The 17,149-nt window shown below is 39.4% G+C and overlaps 1 protein-coding gene across 24 annotated transcripts in view; it reads left to right on the top strand.

Annotated features, from left to right (window-relative positions):
* DST (dystonin) overlaps nucleotides 1-16,702 on the top strand; it is a 472,609-nt gene extending 455,907 nt beyond the window's left edge. For 7 of the 24 annotated variants that reach the window (XM_034648015.1, XM_034648006.1, XM_034648008.1 and 4 more), the window contains 12 exons: nucleotides 684-813; nucleotides 2,443-2,606; nucleotides 3,568-3,730; nucleotides 5,026-5,180; nucleotides 5,360-5,434; nucleotides 6,331-6,348; nucleotides 9,124-9,241; nucleotides 10,551-10,622; nucleotides 11,553-11,752; nucleotides 12,197-12,307; nucleotides 14,705-14,828; nucleotides 15,672-16,702. In XM_034648015.1, the coding sequence (XP_034503906.1) occupies nucleotides 684-813; nucleotides 2,443-2,606; nucleotides 3,568-3,730; nucleotides 5,026-5,180; nucleotides 5,360-5,434; nucleotides 6,331-6,348; nucleotides 9,124-9,241; nucleotides 10,551-10,622; nucleotides 11,553-11,752; nucleotides 12,197-12,307; nucleotides 14,705-14,828; nucleotides 15,672-15,934 (1,593 nt within the window). In that variant the 3' untranslated portion in view covers nucleotides 15,935-16,702. The remainder of the gene's footprint in view (nucleotides 1-683; nucleotides 814-2,442; nucleotides 2,607-3,567; nucleotides 3,731-5,025; nucleotides 5,181-5,359; nucleotides 5,435-6,330; nucleotides 6,349-9,123; nucleotides 9,242-10,550; nucleotides 10,623-11,552; nucleotides 11,753-12,196; nucleotides 12,308-14,704; nucleotides 14,829-15,671) is intronic. The other 17 variants (XM_019799357.2, XM_034648009.1, XM_019799358.2 and 14 more) reach the window with 7 other exon arrangements.
* The last annotated feature ends 447 nt before the right edge of the window (nucleotides 16,703-17,149 follow it).

The following is a 17,149-nucleotide window of genomic DNA, read 5'->3' as shown; positions in this document are numbered from 1 at the left end:
TTTTCCATCCCTATTCACCACAGTCTCTGTCTTTGCTACATATTCCAGAGAGAGGGATATCTAAGTCAGCAATAATAATAAGCCAAATGTGGCAAGATAACCAAACCTCTTAAATGGGAACTTTAGCCTGAATAACTTTTATCTCCCTTGGTATAACATATGTATCGAGAGGCATATTTAAAATATATCCACATTAAACGTGGATGCTGTATGTCACTGTATATCAGAGCCATCTTAAATATTCCAAATATGTAAGTGAAATGTGCTGCAGAGAAGTCCTAAGGACCAGCTCAGGTAACTAGTTGCTTTGCAGATAAATGCTCACTTTAAGATTCTTCAGGAAGAGCTTGGAAGCTCTCAAAGATCCTGGTTGATACACAGATAGGTTATATTAATTATACAGCTGCTCCCATGTGTGGTCTTCAAACTTCAAAACAAATTACGGTTACAGTACTTTTAATTACTTACCAGGTATAACATTTTATATTCTTTAGGTATGAGTAAATGCTATGTAATGGTGGCTTACATTTTTTCCCTCTACAGATATGACACATTGGTTTATGCCTTTTTTTCAGACTGCATTTCAGAAGTTACAGTATGGTCCTTTTATCCTTTGTTTTTAGTTCATTTCTAAACATAGTTTTCTCTGGTGTACTTATATTTAATTGACATTGACGTTTCAGACCTTCATGGAGGAGATGACCAGAAAACAACCTGATGTAGACAAAGTTACGAAGACCTACAAGAGGAGAGCAGCTGATCCTTCCTCATTACAGTCCCATATTCCGGTCCTGGATAAGGGGCGAGCAGGAAGTAAGCAGTGGCCAGTTTCTTTTAAATGAACATGACAAAAGCCAAGGAAGTTAGTTTTGAGTTGTCGTTTGAAATTTCAGAGCAATTCGTGATTCTATGAGCTCTCCCTATCATAAAAGGTTTCCTTGAAAGAATACATGGGCTCAAATATTGTAGCAGCTTGTTTAAAAATAAAGAAAAAGATATATCCAGGTCTCTCTATGTAATTTTATTTGCTTGAAGGGTATCTTTTAGATTAGCTAGAAGAAATTGGAAAAAATTTGTAACAAGAACAGAAACCATCATTCCCTTTTGCTTCCATTATATAAATAACCTTATGGTGGGATGTAACAGAAATGACCATGACCTGGATAAAGTTCATGACCTAACTGTTCATTAGTGACCAGCAGTCCAATAGATTTTGCCCATATTCATATAACTTCAGACTGACTTCTCAGGCTACCTTGACTCCACGAAATAATGTCACAAAGTGACATTAAAAACAATAATAGTTGGCTTGGAGAAGATTTAAAAGAAGCACAATTTATATCTGAGTAGTGGTAATTTGATATATTTCTGAATGGTGCCTTAATTTTTAAAAAAATGGTTTCAGATCTCTTGTAAAGTTGCTATATTGCTAAGGGGGCAAGGTAACACAGTGGTTAAGAACTCTGGAGACAGTTGGGAAATATAACCTGGGACAAGTTACTTAAACTCTCTCTGAGCCTCAATTTACACATCGATAAAGGGGATAATTATAACCTCATTGGATTCTGGTGAGGATTAAATGAGCTAATGTGTATGAAGTGCTTAGCATACTTCCTGGCGTGTAGTTAAATCCTCAATAAATATTAGCTACTAGTATTTCTGTATAGCCTCGTAGGAGTTGGGAACTCTGGGCAAATCCCAGCTTGGACACTCACTTCCTGTATGACTTTAGGCCAGTAGTTTATCTAGGTCACATTCGATCATTTAGTTAGATGAGGAAAATGCATTAAGACAATTGTTCTGTGATGTTATAGAAACTTGTGAAAAATAACCAGAAAAGAGAGAGAAAATGTTAGGAAGGCAGTAAATTGGGGTATGAGACTATGCACGGGAAACATGGAATCTCTGTGGAAAAATGGACTTGGATGAAAGCTGGGGTCCTACACACATGTCCATATTTGGTCAGAATTTGTGAAGTATCTTGCTGTGACTCAAATGGCCAGTGTCTCCTGCCCTCACCTGCCCTCCTTCCAGCCTTCTTTTCTAAGAAGGGCAGCTGGGTTTGTGTAGCTGATTCTAAGATAAGTCTCACTGCCCTGGGAGATTTCTTTTGTCATTCCTTAACAAAAGAGAGGATCACAAGGTACTTGGTTGTCATTGAAATGGCATGGATTTAAAGCTGGAAAATGTTTTAAACCTAGTTTTGTAAAGAGAGCTTTCCAGTATTTAAATGACCCTGTCAGGATATGTTTCTCTGTATCATATGAAAAAGTATGTGATCCTTGGTAAGTAAAACAGATTTGGACTTGTACATTAGGCATCATCTAAATAAGTTATTTCTAAAAAAGTTGATTCAGTCTTAGCTAGGAACAATAAAGGCTAACCCTTAACATATTTCAGAACCCTGTAAACTCCCTCCTAACTAAAGTTGTATTTTAATAGGAAAGCGCTTTCCAGCATCAAGCTTATATCCCTCTGGATCCCAGACACAAATTGAAACCAAGAATCCCAGGGTCAACTTATTGGTGAGCAAATGGCAGCAAGTTTGGCTCCTTGCATTGGAAAGGAGGAGGAAGCTTAATGACGCCTTGGACAGACTGGAGGAGGTTAGAAAACTCCCATATTCAGCACCCCTGATAAATGGGATGTGGGTTTAGGGAATCGATAAAATAAGAAATTACGGCTGACCCTTGAACCACATGGGGGTTGTGGACGCCAGCACCCTCCCCCCCACGCATGCACACACTGCATAGTCAAAAATCCACATATAACTTTTGACTTTCCCCAAACTGAACTTCTCTAATAGCTACTCTTGACTAGAAGCCTTATCACCTTACCTATAATAAGCAATTAACAAAGTTGTATGTTATATACTGTATTCTTATAATAAAGTAACCTAGAGAAAAGGAAATGTTATTAAGAAAATCATAAGGAAGAGAAAATACATCTTTATTTTGTAAAAAACCTGCATGGAAGTGGACCCACACATTTCAAACCCATGTTGTTCAATAGTATGTTTTAACATAATCAGAAGCTGCCTCCGTAAAAAAAGATACAGTTTGACGTATGTTTGCTTGGTATTACCTGGGAAATAGAACCGTCAATAACTTAGGTATTTTCATTATATGTATATACTGTGGTCTGAGATTTAGAGTTTCAGATTCTGACACTAGGAAATTTTTAGAAGCCTGGAGAAGGTAGAATGGCAAATAGCAGAGAGAGAGCAGAGGTAGTAAGTGCTGCTGGGCTGGGCCTGCTGTCGGTGGGCGTAGAACTTACCGGTAGTGTTCCTTTGGGGCCATCCACCTTTGTTACATTAACGCTATCAGAAATTTTCCGTTTGACTTCTTGAGGAGCTTTATTTGTTTCTTTCATATGAAAAGAAAAACCAGTGACAGGAGTGAAATTACAGGAAAGACGTTCCTGTACTCCCTTTGCAAGATCAGACCCTTTTTTTGAACTCAGACCTGTACATGATCTGGAAGGTCATTACAAATAACTTTATTCATAAAGTATGAGACTTCACTTGAGCACCATATGAACCAAAATGCGTTTTGTCCTTTCCAGCTGAGGGAATTTGCTAACTTTGATTTTGATATCTGGCGCAAAAAATACATGAGGTGGATGAATCATAAGAAATCCCGAGTGATGGACTTCTTCAGGAGAATCGATAAAGATCAGGATGGGAAAATAACCCGACAAGAATTTATTGATGGAATTCTTTCCTCAAGTAAGTCCCAAGAGAGGTGGCTGTAAATGATGTCATTTTTAAAGAAAATAAGCACAGTTTAAACTTGTGTTACCCATAAAGCATTGCCTTTAAACTTGGCTATGAAGTCACTGCCCTCAGTGACGTGTCCTTGGTGAAACGCGTGGTTTTGGAGTCAGGCATGCTTTGTATTCGTGTATCCGCAGTTAGTATATGCCTTGCTCCACTCTAGCCGTGTCCTCATTAGTATTAATAAAGTTCAAAACAGTGGATTCTTAGATTGTGTTGTCTGACATATAATGGGAAATCACTAAATTCAAGTCAGTCTCTTCCCTTTTTTATTCTAATTGACATCTGATCATTGTCATTAGTGGGAAATGAGAACTCTGTAAAGATTCTTAAGGTATGTGTCACCTAGTTTGATGGCTGAGTCACATGGACGTGATTTCTCTGGCAGATGTTACTGGAAAGAATTCTTAAAGTAAATTTAGTATAATCATATGAGTGTATGTATGATATGATTTCATATGTATATATAAAATTCATCTATTCCTTAAGTATAGCAGTAGTTGAACCATATGAAATTTGCTAATTTTAAAGTTTTCAACCCAGAAAAACAGCAATTTCAAATGATTCACCCTGGTAGTAATTAAAGATGTAGGTCCCATATGTAGTGGTTTCATTTGTTATGATATAAATCAGCTTTTAAAAGGATTTTCATATATTTGATGACCCTGATAATTTAACTGGCTACATTAAGATAAAAATAATACAGTTGAGGCAGAATTAGCAAGTTATATTACTTAACTTTTTTTTTTTAAGATTAAATCTTTTTGTAAAATGTTACTATAAATCACGAGTCTTAAAAACTTTCACTGGGAATATAGTATGGCTTATTCTGAGAGTATCTTAATTATCATTTATATGTGGAATCTACATACAGAGTTAAACTCACAGAGAGTAGGAAAGGGGTTGCCAGGGGCTGGGAGGTGGGGGGGGTTGGGAGAGCGTGGTAAAAGGGTACAAACTTTAAGCTGTATGATGAGTAAGGTCTGAGGATCTGGAGTATAACATGATGGCTACAGTTGACAACACTGTATTGTGTAGTTGAATCTTCCGAGTGGAACTTAAATAATGAGGAAAAAAAAAAGATAAATATGTGAGGTGGTGGGTGTGTTAATTAACTTGGTGGGAGGACTCTTTTCACAACACGTACAAGGATCAGATCATCAGAATGTACACTTTTCAGTATCTTACGGTTTTGGTTTTCGGTTATACCTCAGTAATCATACTTACTATTATTTTGGAAATTCTAGAGTTTCCAACCAGCCGCCTGGAGATGAGTGCAGTGGCAGACATCTTTGACCGAGATGGCGACGGATACATTGACTACTATGAATTTGTAGCAGCCCTCCACCCAAATAAAGATGCATATAAACCCGTCACCGACGCTGACAAAATCGAAGATGAGGTACTCCACATCCCCACCCCCTGCAACAGCAGCGGCCTGCGCTGCCGGGGTACCACGCACAAATTCATGCCGCATTCTGTTTTATTTACTTCCACCTTGAGTTGTTGTGTCGAGGTTTCTACGGACTCCGCGATGTAATGTTAACATTAAAGTGGACATTTCATCATTGTTTTTGGCAGGTGACAAGGCAGGTGGCGAAGTGTAAATGTGCAAAACGATTTCAAGTTGAACAGATTGGAGATAACAAATACAGGGTGAGTTTTTAAAAATTAACTATTTAGTTCTCTTGAAGGATTAAGATGGAAATTTGTATACAGTTTGAACTGCGTTGCTTTCCAAGAATGCTAATTACTTATTTTTTTGCCTTATATCACAATAGAATGGTGTATGAAATTCCAGCTTTCATCATTTTAAATTATATAGAGTTAGCTTGAATTTTGTAAATTAGGACATATCTTTGACACGCACTTCACTTTGAGGAGGAAAACATCCTACATACTCAGGTTGCTTCCTGTGACTTTATAATCTATTTTATTACGATTGCAGGTAAGTTTTCAGATTTCTAATCACAAAGCTATTCCAGGCCAGAACCACGAAGTTAAAAATGTTGAATCGTTTTTAGAAATACAAAAAAGAGGCAATGTTTTCTACTTGTGTAGTTATTTTTCCTTTTATTCAAAGTCTCAAAAGCTCAGTTCACCTTCTTCAAAACAATTATTTGAATACCAGTGTGACTTTGTCACTCCTCTATCTTTTTTTTTCTCTTTTTTGGAATATCTCTCACATGTAGTAACTAGATAGGAAATGTGCTGAGTTTCCCTAATACCCAGTATGTTACTTACAAGCGAAATATCTTTTTGATTTTAGCTTTTATATTTGCATATTGAGAAATATTCATTGACGTATTTGAATTTCTAACCTAAATTTGAAACCCAAAGATTTAAAAAAAAAAAAAAAAACTTCTATAGAAAATTTTCTGATTATATGGTTTGAAGTTTGGACAAGTGGGTACCTGCACATCTCTAAACTAGATACTATATCCAGGAGCCCAGAGTGTGACAGATTGTATGTGTGTGTTCTAGAGTCATATAGAAAGTTTCCTATTGAACTAATTGTGTCTTTCTTCCATTTTTCATTTTTTTTTTATCAGTTCTTCCTGGGAAATCAGGTATAAACCAGTGGAATGTATTCTCAAGTTCCCAATGATTTTTTTTTTTTTAACTTTAATTCATAGTCATTAAAGCTTGCCATGGCCAATCTTTCCCATGCTGTTGCCCTAGCTACTATATTGTTGGTTGGCGTGGTGTTTCTGTAAACGCTATAAGGGTCCTTGATCCAGGATTCCTTTTTGCCGTGTGTCTCAAATGAGGAGATTACTTTTAAGCAAACCAGATAATAAATTGTAGCTTGACTGGTCACAGTGTTAAAAATGCAGTTTTTAGTTCCAGTTTATAATAATACTTCTAGCCTATGTTTTATGCAAATACTTACTGGAACACAGATTTGATTCTGCACACGTCTCTATGCTGTGTTTAACTATTGAGTCAAAAAACGTTAAATGTTGAGGTCATATGGTCGACGGTAGTTAGAGAAGGATCCACACTGGGCAGTGACGTAGGAAGACAGAGTAGTGAGAAGTCTCCCTGGCACGCAGGGAGAACACACAAGTAATGTGTTCTCTCCAAAGCAGCAATTGTCTCATTTGTCCTAAATCACTGATTCAGGGCTTTGCATCTTCTGAGTAGAAATTTTAAGTCTGGAGGTCTTAACTGGTATCATCTCTTTTGAGAAACTGTATCTCTTATAACTTCCATGAAGTCTTAAAATCACACTTTATCCGATTTTGACTTCACAGTGAAGTCAGTATAAACTCCAGTGGCCCTGTGTCATGATCACAATTTTTAGAACTAAAGATAAGGGAAATCAGGTTTTGATTTAAACAAAGGAGAAGAGTTTTTCACTGTATGCTTTTGGAAAGAACTGTACTATTAAAATACCTGACCATATCATGTTAGATATACTCTGCTGCTCAGTTTTTAAGCCATATACTCTTAAGTTTCAAATTCCCTATTATCCCCATTCATTGCAAGCACATAATTTTTTCGAATAGAAATTTTCAGCTCCTTTACATAGATGTCTTTAAGACTTGGCATTACTTATATAAAAAGTTACTGTTCTACTCACTTCTTATTATTTTCTGAGTCAACAATTGGGGTAGTATTTTTTATTTGTGGAAAGGATGAGAAAAATGCTCACTTTAGAAACGTTTTATTCACTGAAAACACTAAGAGCAAGTATTAGTCTATTTTTTTCTTGTCTCACAATTAAGCTGTTAGGAAAATTAGGGAAATTCTGAAGGCGATGTTAGTTGTCTGGAGAATATTCTCTCAAAATAAAAACTTAAATCATATTTGTTAGAACTGAAATATCTCTATAAAATCCTAACATCATTTCCTTAAAATTTGTGCTTTGAACATAATCTTGGACTGAAAGTATCTGGTCTAATTATCTGGTTTCTTAAGGGTAATTTTCTTTAAATCCCTTCCTTTTCCTTTGCTTATTAGCAGCACCGATTTTTTTCTAACAAAATAAATATGTATTTTGATTTTTAAAATTTAATTTACATTTCAGGAACCGATTCAATTAATAGGAAAGTTTTTAAATCTCAAGGCTTGAAAATGGACTTAGAACTAACAATATAAAAAGGGTTGATATAAAACGCATGATTTCCTGCTGGTGCATTTTACATGCTTTCCAGGTCCTTTTGAGTTTCAGGGTCTTGAACGGTTGGCTTTGTTTTAGGGTTCCTTTCCTGAAACTCAGTGTTAAAGCATATTGAAAAGTGGCAGATTGTTTCTACTTAAATTAAAGCTTTCTGTTTATCCATCATGAGCCCAGACAAATAGTCAAAGTCACAAATGTATCCTGCCTGCCTTTAAAAGAAGCTTTATTTATGTTTACTTGACTGTTCATTTTGCTGTGGTGTCTGCTGGGTTGGCAACCATGAAATTTGGTTTGGTGATTTTTACAAGCTGAACACGAGCCTATTAGAAATGATTTGAAAGTATACAGTTATTTCTCATGGGCTTTCAAAATAAATCTTACAATCAGAAAGTACGTAGTCTAGACATTTATTCAAGACTTGCAGAATGTGTAGCATATCCAAGTGATTGGAGAACCATTGAAAGGGTAGGAGCACGACTGCTTATTAGTGTCAGTAATCATGGTACAAACAGCTTTAAGAGAAAGCCCTTTAGATTTGAAAGCTGTACCATTAATAGCGTGTCACTGGCTGTTCTAGTATTACAGTAATCCAAAGTGGCACATGAATCCAGCCTTTAACAAATTGGTCTACCACATCAAAAGTGGTGCAGAAATTTTAGTTGACTGTCAAATTTTTGTTGGTCATGTTCATTTCCTACTTCATCTCTCTAAGTCACAACTGCTCTTAGAGAAAACGAAACGAGTTTATGGAGATTTCTGTCACAGATTTCAGTGGAAAACAGTTTGAGTAGAAGAGGAAGTTTTAATGAAGAAAAATTAGAATTTATTAGATTTTCTTTAGAATCTTATTTTGTATAAGCCCTGGGCTAGTGGGCCAGTGCTTATTTTCATGTCTGTATTTGACTTCTAGAAACATTTTTCCATTACTGCCTTACTAATGTTGTTTCTATCATAAAGAAAAATCATTTCTTGAACAAAGCTTCAGTATTATACTTGATAACCTTTGTTAGCTTTTTCCAAACTGTTTCCTTTGGGCTAAATCAGCATGCAGCAGTCTAACGCAGATCATCTCAAACCCCCTTTTCTGAGATTTTACTAATCGCTGTGAACTAAGCAAGAAATTTAAGTTGGTTGCTTGAGCTCCTGCAGATTGCACATCATCCTTCAGTGTAGCCTTGCTGTTGACAATTAGAGGTTCTCTCTTCCTTCATCTTCACAGTTTGGAGACTCCCAGCAACTACGACTCGTTCGTATCCTACGAAGTACCGTCATGGTTCGTGTCGGAGGTGGATGGATGGCACTTGATGAGTTCTTAGTGAAAAATGATCCTTGCCGGGGTAAGGAGATGCTATGTCAAGATAATAACACCATGAAAGTAAATCAATTTTGTACTATTTTCCAGCATCAAAAACATGCTGGGTATAATTTTGGTCATTTATTACAAAAATGAATGTTTCACATTGGTCTCTGTCAGCCTAAAGTTCCCAAAGAACTTGTGGCAGTCATGTAAACCACGGTCTTCTCATTTTTTTCCTTACATCTTCTGGATAAATAGGCACGAAATACTAGAATAGATTTTTTTAAGGAAATGCTCCCATCTGCAATTTTCGAAATGCGTAATTACGCCAACTAGGGAAGGGATTTCATCTGTCATTACATAGCAAAAGTAAAGTGAAAGGAGATTGAGGTGAAGGAGACAAACAGTGGTGGACAGTAAAAGTTTAAAAGTGAAAGTTTTTAAAATTGGGGTAGGTAAGGAAAGTAATACCTAAAAGTTTTGAGAATAATAATCAACTGCCAACTTGACTTTTACTTAGCAGCTGTCGATGAGCACGTTGAAAATATAAACATAGGATACTGTAGTTCACTCCATACCTACCAGCCAGAGAGTCCTTGATTATCTTTCAGTTTTCCTTATTTTTCAGGTCCTCTAGTCAATTTTGAAATTCTTAACTGATTGACCTTACAAGTGGTCATTTGATGGCAGTTGTCTAGTTAGGTCCAGTTTACTTAGTTGGCCCATTTTTCTTTGGGAAAAAAAAACAAACAAGCAATAACATTTTTGTGATTTTCTTTAATCGGTGAGCTCATTTCAACCCTCTTAAACAAACAACAGCAAATATCCATGCTGATACTATTTCGACTACCAGGTGGGAGGCTGGGGGTCTTCCCCAGCCTCTGTTAATTCACTGTGGGCCTCCGACGGTTCAGGTATGTCAGGGTGAGTTCCTGTGCGGACAGCAGGCCACCCTGCTCAGGGTGCCCGGGAGAGAGCACTCTGCTCTCTGCAGGTCAAAGATGTACCCACCAAAGGGGTAAAATCACAAAGACTCCCTTTTTTACTATTTTGAAAATAATGCAACCTCAAGTAATGGAGTTCCGCTTACGAGACGAAGCAATTTGAAGGTGTAGTGTCCCGTTGAGTTGCTTAGAAAGGTTAGTGTGACTGTGGCCAAGTCTTCCAAATACGTTTTTCTGACTGGGTCAAATCTTTGAATGCTTCTTTCCCTGATGCAACTTTTCTTCTCAAATGTGTGCTAAAAGCCGGATCTGAGCACCCTTTGCATATTCAACAACTGTACTTTGTTTCTTCTCTTGCTAACAGTATTCTTTAATGTGATTGGTATCCTGTGTCATTTTTTCTAGTTCATCATCATGGGAGTAAAATGTTACGTTCGGAATCAAACTCTTCAATTACTACTACTCAGCCTACTATAGGTTGGCAACCCCTCTCTTGGCCTCTCCCCTCTTGCCTTTTCTCTTTCCTACTTTTACATTCTTGCTTTAACCATTTGTTTTACGATAACACGCTTCATCCATCGCGTATGGCTTAACTCATATCCAACTGAGCTGGTGCTTCCAAATTTAAATTCTGAAACGTTGGCACACTTCGGGTGTGTCGCACACGTGGGTGCTCTGTAGGTGAGCAGACACACGCTAACACGTTGCTCATCGGGTTCTTGTGGAGTGTTCTCCGTGTGCATATGTGTTTGTATGAGTGTTGCATCACTGATGACCTCATATCCTTGGGTCTGGTGTTCGTTCTTGCATGTCGGTTAAACCGAGTTTTTCAAGGCATCAAATAAAAATACCGGTTGCCTCATTTAAGTGAAAAACCTGAGAGTTTATATGTTGTCATCATGATTAACAAGCCATCTCTCATTCTGTGTAATCCTATTGTTTGACTAATTCCAGTGTGCAAATACTGGCATTCTCCTTACCTCAGAAGTACATGCAAAAGCCGCAGTCCCTGCCTTACCGGCTTGTGTGCTCAGTGTGGGGAAGGGGTGATGAACCATGTGGGCATCAGTAGCTGGTGGGTTAACAGTATTTTAGCATGAGCTTTCCATCTTCATGCTGACTCTTTCTTTAATAGTGGTTATTCTTGCTGGTGTCTAGTGTTAGAATAAACACACTTTTTTTTTTTCCTTTCCCGAACTTACTTGTATCCAAAAGGAATGCATTGTAAAGGAATGCATTTAACTTTTTGTTATGCTGCGTTGGAGTTGGCATGGCAAAAAGCTGTTCTTGAGCTCCTCAACATGGTCTGTGGTGCCAGGTGGTTGTTTTTCCTGTAAAGATTGAGCGCCTCTTTTTTTATTTCCTCCTCTTCTGTCCACGTGCCTTGCTGTGTGTGTCACAATCCAGCTAAAGGAAGGACAAACATGGAGCTTCGGGAGAAGTTCATTTTAGCAGATGGTGCCAGTCAGGCTATGGCTGCCTTCCGACCCCGGGGCCGAAGATCACGGCCTTCATCACGAGGGGCGTCACCCAACCGATCAACTTCTGTCTCCAGTCAGGCGGGCCAGGCAGCCTCTCCACAGGTCCCCGCCACCAGCACACCCAAGGTAGGACTCGGGTAGGAAGTGGTGTCCTTGTCCCGTGCAACCACTGTCTCGAGTATACTTCTGAATGTTTTAGGACCCTAGAATTTGTGTGGCCAGTCTTGTCCATGTGTATCCCTTCTCACAATATGACAAATGAAGGGTTTAAATGTGTCTGTGTGTGTGTATGTATATACGTATACACACGCACAACAGGTTTTTGCCCTGTGGCCCATATGGAGACTATCTACCTAGGAGCGTTAGTTACCTTTCAGAGTGGTTTTTTTTTCCTTTTTAAATAAAGCTTTATTTATTTATTTGGTGTATATGATTTGCCATCAAATCTTTCCATTTATTTTTAATTATCATTCTTACCGTGAAACGTTACTCTTGGCTATGAATATCTCTTTCTGTGGTTTGTTTTTTATCTGCTATCCTTTACATTTGATTTGCCGTTGTTCCATGCAGATTCTCCATCCTTTAACACGCAATTATGGTAAACCGTGGTTGACAAACAGCAAAATGTCAACTCCTTGTAAACCAACAGAGTGCGCAGACTTTTCCGTGCCGTCTGCCGAGGTACCGTAAGGCCCCGGATCCTGGTCTAACAGTCTTCCTCCGTTGAAACTGTCACGCACTAACATTGCTTTACCTCTCCCTTAACACATGCACATGTGACAGTACTATGTCTTCTTACAGACTTCCGTAAGACAGGTGTCAACTCAGCATTTCTGGAAAAACACCAGAGTAAGGGGTTCATGGAACAGACAGGTTGTCGCTCTGTGAGTGGTGAAGCTAAGCATAGTCACACTTACAGGCTCCGTGCACCTCCCTTGGTGTTTGGGTTTTTTTTGTTTTGTTTTGTGTTCTTTTGGTCTCTTTCTCATACTTAATTTGACTTTTCTNCAGAGTAAGGGGTTCATGGAACAGACAGGTCGTCACTCTGTGAGTGGTGAAGCTAAGCGTAGTCACACTTACAGGCTCCGTGCACCTCCTTTGGTGTTTGGGTTTTTTTTGTTTTGTTTTGTGTTCTTTTGGTCTCTTTCTCATACTTAATTTGACTTTTCTCTCTTTGGAGGGTGACACACAGGAGATTATAATCAGACCTAAGTACAGTTTCTTTTAAAGCTCCTGGTATGCTCATGCGTCTAGCCATAATTTGGGCAAGAAATACAGTAATCCCCCTTTAAGTGAGAGTGAGAGGCACTGTCATTTGCAAGAGAAAATTACTTACATTAAAAGAATGTTTATTGAGCGTTCCTTATGAACACAGTCCCTCCGAATGTTTGTTACATTTATTTCTGCCCAAGAACACCGGGTGGGTAAGCCGTAAGCCTTTTAGTTATCAGTACAGCAGTTTGGGGCTGAGATGTGCAAGAAGTTATCTGGCATTTTCAATAGGTGTGTGTCTTTATTAGACTTTAATGATTACTGTTTATGCTTCAGCTTTCTAACATGGCATGATTGATGGGGATAAGATATTTAGGTCATATAAAATTTGCCAACTTAGTTCATTTATCAGATCATCTACATTCAATTGAAAGTCAACCAAATAGATTTGAAAGAAAGTTCTCTGTAAAATGATACACATAGATACCAAATAATCACATATTTGATTAGAATCACAATAATGGGGGGGGATCTCCCTCAACAACCTGTCTGGAAATGAAGGGGGAATTTCATGTTAAAGGCCAGGACCCTTTTATGAAAATCCTTTATGCTTTTCAAAAATACTTTCTAACCTATTATTTAATCCTCACATGAATAATAAGAGGTAAGCAGAGAACGTTTATTACTCTCATGACTCAGATGGAAATGATGCGAAGATCCTTGCTGGTGGTGGTAGAATTGAGGCAGAAACAACCCCTTCTTCAGCTCTCCCTCCTTCCCTGAGCACTCATGCCCACCCCTTCCCTCGGGTGGGAGGGGTTAGTATCATACATTATCTAGAGACGTCTGTCACTTATGACGGATCTGTTGTAGCAAAAACTGAGAAGTTTTTTTTTTTTTTGAAGATTTTATTTATTTATTCAACAGAGATAGAGACAGCCATCGAGAGAGGGAACACAAGCAGGGGGAGTGGGAGAGGAAGAAGCAGGCTCTTAGAGGAGGAGCCTGATGTGGGGCTCGATCCCAGAACACCGGGACCACGCCCTGAGTCGAAGGCAGATGCTTAATGACTGAGCCATCCAGGCGCCCCCCTTATACTTCTTTCTGTTTATTTTTTTAACTTTGGGAGAATTTTTAGAATGTTGTAATGATCTGGAAAAAATGCAGTGATTTTAGACTTATAATAAAATCTCATAGTCATGATTGCTTTAGGCATTCTCTGTGAACTCCTATAAGAATTTTTGAAGAGTTCTCCCTAAGCATCACCTCTGTGTTCCGTGTGGAGAGGCCATAGAAGGTATTGGAAGTAGGTACAGTGCCGTGGTACCAAGTTCGAAAATGTCACTGCATGTTTTTGGCAGCTAAGTGTGTTTAAATGATGACTGTTGAGGCATTATTTACTTATTGTTCTAATTCTGTCTGTTCATTTCTGTCTGGTTCCCTAAAAGCTTTGAAGGCAACAGAATATCCGAGCACAACTTTACGGAGTCATGCACTCTCTCTGTACCATGCGCTCCCCATCTTTCTGGCAGGTCTCTCCTAACTCTGTAATATTCACCGACAACCTGGAAGATACTAATGTGCTCACAGTTTAATTTGCTTTTTCCCCCCCTTGCTGTCATTTGGGGATCTCTATTTTTATGTTTTCTCTTCAACATGAATTCCTTTTGAATTCAGGGAGAGAATAAGGAATTAGGAAAGCGAGCGGTGAGAACCCCATGTGGCACTTAATCGAAAACGCTTGCCCCCCCCCGCCTCCCGCTCCCTCTCCTGAAGAGGGTTTCCACCCATCTGTACGGTGCTATTAGTGGACCATCACGCAACAGGAGCAATTTCTTGAAACGTCCTTTCACTGATTAAATACAGGGCACACCAATCCAAGGAAGCAAGCTTCGACTGCCCGGGTACTTATCAGGGAAAGGCTTCCACTCTGGGGATGACAGTGGCTTGATAACCACCGCGGCGGCCAGAGTCCGGACACAGTTTGCTGGTAAGTGCGGTGCGGGTCTGTCCCTAACGGCTTCTTGCAGTGTGATCCCTGCTCTTCTTCACCGGGGCTGAGAGAGCGAATTGATGACGCTGTATTCTTCTGAAATGACACCTAGCCCCAGTCCTCCAGTGGCAGTAGGGGTACATGAGTCATGAGACTAAGGGACAGGAAAATCACTTTGGAAAGTACCAAAGAAAGATGAACATGAGAAACACCACAGCCGTGTCCTACCCCTTCTCGCTGGAGGGTCTGGGCCCTTCCCCCTGCTCAGAAGTTGCCCGGGGCTCTCTTTCGGGTGGTTGGAAAACCCAGCCGTGCTGGGCCTTGCACCTGCTGCTGCTGCTTCTTCACAGAATAGTGAACCCAGCCCCTGGGGTTCTGGGCTCAGCCAGCATGAGGCGTCTTTCAAATTTCAGGTCTTCTCTTTCAAATTCCTGTGTGCTTTGATTCACTTATCCTTGGGCCAGACTTACACCTGAGAGTTTTCCCCGTGTTTGCACACAGCCCTAGGCACACACGTTGAACTTTGGAAAGCGTCATCTTAAATTATAGGTATACTCCTTGTACCTGTTTGTAGTCAGTGAAATCCTGTTTTCAGTGACTCAGCCCAAACGTATCTTTAGTTTGTAAGCCTAGCTTTTTGTGTATTGCGTCTACCCAGAGTGAGGCTGCCTTCTCTAGTGGAACGGAAAACAGCCGTGAACCCACAGGTGTCTGCTGAGTGCCTACCAGATGACAAGAAAATTGTGGAGATTCAAGGTGGCATTAGGATTCGAGAATGTGTTGCACAGGGATCCAGTACTAATAAAGGGTGGTTCGACCCTGTCTGTCCTCTCTCCCCAGATCCCAAGAAGACTCCCAGCCGACCAGGAAGCCGAGCCGGAAGCAAAGCTGGAAGCAGGGCCAGCAGCCGCCGAGGCAGTGATGCATCAGACTTTGACATTTCAGAAATCCAGTCCGTGTGCTCAGACGTGGAGACTGTCCCCCAGACACACAGGCCTACCCCCCGAGCAGGTTCTCGGCCGTCCACAGCCAAGCCTTCCAAAATCCCCACGCCCCAGAGGAAATCACCTGCCAGCAAATTGGACAAGTCCTCCAAGAGATAGTGCAATTGGTTCCACCACGGCCCTTCCTTGAGCATTTATTATTTAAGTTTGAAAGATGTAAAATATGATGTAGAAATTATTGTGAAATAATTGCAAGAAGTGAGTTTAAAATTCTGCAGATGGCCTTATTTGTGTATTTGTCTTTTTATTTTATCTGTATAAGTTTTTGTCAGCTATTCTGGGGTTAAAGTCACATCATATGTGAGGGGGGAGGAAGGAGTTTCCCCGGCGCTCCCACTTCTGCACTGGAGCGTGTGGGGCGCACGCTACCGCCCGTGACCGTGCCAGCAGGTAAGTCCCCCCGCTCCGTCAGCCACCGCACTGCGGCCGCAGCTCGTGTTACGGATACCTCATGACATCTTCTTGCTTCTGTCGAAACTCTGAAAAGCCAAAAGACACACACCTGGGATATATTTTGAGATGACTTAAATGTAAACTTAAAGATGGAGGGCAGACAGCACGTCCACACACAGTCCTTTAAAGCAGTATCTGACCGAGAACTCACAGGAAGTTACTCTAGGCACTGGCCGGTGCTGGGATGCCCGAGAACCTGGCAGCATTTCCGTGCCGTGGCTTCCCAGGAGGCCAGAGGCGTCCTGGATATTAGACCTATTATACTGTAAGAATATAATTATAAAGTGCATTCATATAAATGTGAGGTTTTCTTTTGCTTGAGTGGACAGTAGCACCTGTATCATTGAACTCATTTTGTATCAAAGCAATTTTGCTTGCAGAAAGCTATGAAATAAAACATGTCCCTTAACTACATTGCTATGGAATTAATTTTTTTCCCCAGGGAAAATCCGTGTATTTTTTTATGAGCAATATCAATTTGGAGTGACCAAAAGATACTTACAAATGGGTTTATTTTGATTTCTCATCTGAAATAATCATGTTCTGGTATTATATCTATATTTAATAAATATATACATTTTAATTTATTATGTATACTCACATACTATAGAAAGATAATAGTATGCATTTAATAAAACATATTCACTTGAACATATGGAATAACTGATTATTTAAAGAACTTTTTCTATCGTTTGTTTGCTTTGAGTAAAGGTTGTATGTATGATGTATTTCTACTAATAGCATGACAGGGTGAGTTTGGGGGACATCACAACAGAGGGATATAATATATAATTATATGTAATAATTATTAACAAATATTTAATATTCTACAAATATTTTTAGTACCAACCATGTGCCAGC

The sequence above is a fragment of the Ailuropoda melanoleuca genome, chromosome 19 (assembly GCF_002007445.2).
Source record: "Ailuropoda melanoleuca isolate Jingjing chromosome 19, ASM200744v2, whole genome shotgun sequence".
NCBI lineage: Eukaryota > Metazoa > Chordata > Mammalia > Carnivora > Ursidae > Ailuropoda > Ailuropoda melanoleuca.
Note: the sequence above shows the minus strand (reverse complement) of the source record. Positions and strands in the feature narration are given on the sequence as shown.